This window comes from Netta rufina, assembly GCF_964035555.1.
Source record: "Netta rufina genome assembly, chromosome: 7".
NCBI classification, from domain to species: Eukaryota; Metazoa; Chordata; class Aves; order Anseriformes; family Anatidae; genus Netta; species Netta rufina.
In genome coordinates, this window is record NC_140130.1 from 28992217 (window position 1) to 28996866 (window position 4650).

Genomic DNA, 4650 nt, shown 5'->3' on the forward strand with positions numbered 1-4650 from the left:
GTATCTATATGGGGGAATAAATATGCAAATGGAGGGAAGAAATATCCATATGGGGGCATGAACACATATATGGGGGAGTGGATCTATAGACGGGGGAAGACCCCCGTGCCGACCAGGGGTCTCGGGAGCACAGATCTCCATTTGGGAGGAATTAACCTGTGCACGGGGCATTAAATAATAAATTTATTTCTAAATAAATAATTCAATAAACAAGCCGCTGCAGCCCCCCCGTGCACCGCTCAACGCGCCCGCTCCGCACCCAGCCCCGCGCCCCGGGGGCAGCGCCCGCAGCGCCGCACTCAGGCCCCGCCCCTCCCTCCTCCGATTGGCGGCCGTCCCCCGGGGGGGCGTGTCCCTCCCGCCCCTCTTCCCTCTGCCATTGGCGGCGGCGCGGCGAGGGGCGGGGCGCGGCGGCGCGGGGCCATGCGGTGGCCGGGGCGGCGGCGGCGGGGGCGCGTTCCTGCGGGGCGCGCGGCCATGGGCGAGGGGTGGCTGTCGGCGGAGTGCGGCCCGCAGGGGAACCGCTCGGCGGGGCGGCAGGAGGCCGGCGGCGGGGCCGTGTCGCAGCAGTGGGCGGTGGGGATGAGCCTGCTGATGGCGCTGCTGGTGCTGCTGACGGTGGCGGGCAACGTGCTGGTGATGGCGGCCATCGGGCGCACGCAGCGGCTGCAGACGCTGACCAACCTGTTCGTCACCTCGCTGGCCTGCGCCGACCTGGTGATGGGGCTGCTGGTGGTGCCCTTCGGGGCCACGCTGGTGGTGCGGGGCTCGTGGCTCTGGGGGTCGTTCCTCTGCGAGTGCTGGACCTCGCTGGACGTGCTGTGCGTGACGGCCAGCATCGAGACGCTGTGCGTCATCGCCATCGACCGCTACCTGGCCGTCACCTCGCCGTTCCGCTACCAGAGCCTGATGACCAGGGCGAGGGCCAAGGGCATCATCTGCACCGTCTGGGCCATCTCCGCCTTGGTGTCCTTCCTGCCCATCATGATGCACTGGTGGCGGGACGAGGACCCGCGGGCGCTGGAGTGCTACCAGGACCCCGGCTGCTGCGACTTCGTCACCAACAGGGCGTACGCCATCGCCTCGTCCGTCGTCTCCTTCTACATCCCCCTCCTCGTCATGATCTTCGTCTACCTGCGGGTGTACAGGGAGGCCAAGGAGCAGATCCGCAAGATCGACCGCTGCGAGGGGCGCTTCTACGGCGGCCAGGAGCAGCCGCCGGCCTCCCCGCTCGCCCACCACCAGCCCGTCCTGGGCAACGGGCGGGCCAGCAAGCGGAAGACCTCCCGCATCATGGCCATGAAGGAGCAGAAAGCCCTGAAGACGCTGGGCATCATCATGGGAGTGTTCACCCTCTGCTGGCTCCCCTTCTTCCTGGTGAACATCGTCAACGCCTTCGACAGGGACCTGGTGCCGGACTGGCTCTTCGTCTTCTTCAACTGGCTGGGCTACGCCAACTCCGCGTTCAACCCCATCATCTACTGCCGCAGCCCGGACTTTCGCAAGGCCTTCAAGAGGCTGCTCTGCTGCCCCCGCAAAGCGGACCGGCGGCTGCACGCCAGCGGCGGCCAGCTGGCCCCGCTCCCGGGGGGCTTCATCAGCACCCTCGGGTCCCCCGAGCACAGCCAGGGGGGCACCTGGACCGACTGCAACGGGGGCACGCGGGGCGGCAGCGAGTCCAGCCTGGAGGAGAGAAATAGCAAAACGTCCCGCTCGGAGTCCAAGGTATAGGGAGGGGGAGGCGGGCAGGGGGCGCGGGGCTCGCCGTGGCCAGGGGAAGAGCGGGGCAGGAGCCCGGTGGGGACGCTGATGGTGGGGACGCTGATGGGGACGCTGACGCCAGCCCAAGCTGCGCTTTGCCTTGGCGGGGAGAGAGAGCCCGTGTTTACTTACGACTAAAAAGCAGGTGAATTGCGTACGACATACCTCATCTGGAGCTAAAAGCAAGCAGGAAGCTCGCTGGCCGGAGGACAGAAAATAAAAACAGCCAGTCCCAAAGATAACCAGATTATATTTAGTGCTGAAAGAGACTTAGATGCGGCCGGGCTGGAGAAACGCTCTCCCGAGCCCGTCCCGTGGGCGAGCCTCCCCGCACGGCGCCGGCAGCCGGAGCCCGGGCAGGAGCAGCGGGAGCTTGGCGATGCAGCCAGGCAGGAGCAGGTCCCCGCTGTGCCAGGGGCCAGCAGGTGCCCCCCGTTTGATTTCCGAGCCCTTCGGGACCGGTCCCACTCAGAAGTGGCTGGGGTCTGCCCGTGGGGCCGCACCGACCTGCCGGCCAGCCCCGCTCGCCGCGGGGAGGCTGCGCTCCCCTCCTTTGCTAGCTGGGATGGCGACAGAGTTAAGAACGGGGAGCACAGGTCTCTTTCTTTGGAAAGGGAAAAAAAAATATTAAAATAACCCCAAACTCTTCTGCTTTTTTATTTCCACCCCCCCACACACACCCTGTGCATCAGCAACCAGTGAGTTGTTGTGCTTATCTCTGTGGCCAGACAATAGCAGTCAGGCTGGGAAACTTCTACCTCAAACTGTGCATATTGTACAGGGGAATAAACGGGCCGTGTTTATATTAAACAGCGTATTTATCTACCACTAGTAGTATTTTATGGAAAAGGGGGCCGGGGGGGGGGGGAGGTTAATGAGCCTTCTGCAGCTTGTTCGTTGTAATTACAGATGGACAGGGGGAAAAAAAAAAATCCTGGCAGCAACAAAAAATTACTGCACAATTTTGGAAAATGGCAACCAAGCTGTTTTTTGCACAGTATTAAGAATTGTAAAGTTTTTTGAAGATGTTCCTTGCACACACATACACACATGCAAATTGAAAATGAAACGGAGGTTTAAATAACACCAAACCTGAAACTGATTTCTGTTTTGGTCTGATCTGTTATAGTTTTATCGAGAGAGTGACTTTTTATATTATTTTATGAAGGTACTGTACATAGATCCGTATTATAAATTAAGATATCTTAAGGGACTTTTATTATTTTTATTTCCAAGTGCCCACGTGAACCTGCTGTTATTTTAGCACTTGTGTGACATTTCCATTTTCCTCTGTGTGTGTGTTTTATAACCTATTTATACTCTGGTGCAATTTACTACTGTGTAAGTAATTGGTGTATGTGCAATAAATACCATTGCAGCACAAGCAAGCGTGTCTGTATAGGTTTTGAAACAATACCTGCCTATAATGGGAAGACCAGCATTTGTTTTTCTTCAAAGATGGCTCGGGTTACCAATACAACTCTATCTAATGGCTTTTCCTGACACAGGATTGTAAAAAAGCGTGTTTGAAACCCAATAAGGTTGCATTCCTGTTGCGCCGAGGTCTGCCCACTTCCCTTAAAATTAATGGCTAAGTGACAAGGTGTTTCCAGGCTGATAATGCACGCGCTCCTTCTCCCCAACCGCGCCGTTCGGGGTCGTGCTCACCTTTTTGTTGGGGTACGAGCTGGGATTTGGGGGACCAGAATAGTTAAGACTACAGCGAATTCTTGCTTTGAAAGTTAAACGGGGCCTTGAGTGGGAAGGGGTCTCGTGGTGCTCGTGCTGTGACCGCTGGTGTAGGGCTGAGCTTTGGGGTCCCTGGTGCAGAAGGTTGCCTTCCCCTACTGCTCTGTGCAGGCACGCCGTGCCCTCGTGGGTCCGTAGTGTTTTCATTACTGCAATGAATACTCGGCAGCTCGAGCAATCAAAAGGCAGTGTAAAACACCTCCCGATGTCAGCGTAGAATGAAAGTGAGCCATTTTTAGCTTTATTAGACTCAGAAGCACAGTTAAATCACAAGTCAGCTCCCAGGAAGAGTGCTTCCCAAGGTGAGATCTGTAGGGCAGAGAGAGAGGCTGATTTGGTTACTGTGTGTGTTTTTTTTTTAAATAAAGTGATTTGTCTTTAGTAACTTCTAATAATGTATTTTAAGGAAAAAAAAAAAAAAAAGATAAGTTGTGCTCTTTATGCAAGGAAAAAATAAAGGAACTGGGGAGGTGAATAATCCTTTAGAGTTGAATTAGCAGGGCTTTGGCTGCGAGCTGCAGGCAGGCAGGAGTTTCTCCCGTGTCAGGTGGGCTCCTCAAAATGCCACCAGGCTGGCAGGTTGGGTGCTCAGTTTGCTCTGCCACTGCAGGTTTTGTTGGTTTTGGACCCCACGGACCTGCTTTTTGTCTGTGATTCCAGCAAAGTCACCGGGACTCCACGTGCAGGGACCGTGGCACCTGATGCTGGTGACAGCAGGGAGGCGGCAGCTGCCTGCATCGGGGACAGGACGGGACGGGACACAACGGCAGCATGCCCAGCACCAGCAGCAGCCCCGGCCCTTCCTCCCCATGCACGTTGCTGGGTAGGGCAGGGCAGGATCTGGCCCCAGCAGCCAGCCCTCCTGTCCTTAGGCTTTAGCAGGTGATGAGAGTTTTGGCTCAACCGGGACTTCAGGTGGGAAATTTAGGGCTGGGATTTGCTCTGCTCATCCTGCCGAAGAGCTGCATGGGGTCACGCTTCCCCTGGCTGAGCACCACGGATTTACAGGTGTTGAAGGCAGGATGAGTGCTGCCCGTTGACCCCAGCAGGGCCCACTCGGTGACCTGGGAGCGCCTGGAGCCCACACATGGAAGCCACAGCAGGCAGTGAAGCATGGGCAGCTGCTGGAAAGCCAGCGGT

At 57.2% G+C, this 4650-nt stretch overlaps 1 protein-coding gene across 1 annotated transcript; it reads left to right on the forward strand.

Annotated features, from left to right (window-relative positions):
* Window positions 1–477: 477 nt before the first annotated feature.
* On the forward strand, window positions 478–1731 carry ADRB1 (adrenoceptor beta 1; the record flags this gene model as incomplete). Its single annotated transcript, XM_084289699.1, has 1 exon — window positions 478–1731. One exon carries the CDS (start codon window positions 478–480, stop codon window positions 1729–1731), a length of 1254 nt encoding a protein of 417 aa, XP_084145825.1.
* Window positions 1732–4650: the final 2919 nt, after the last annotated feature.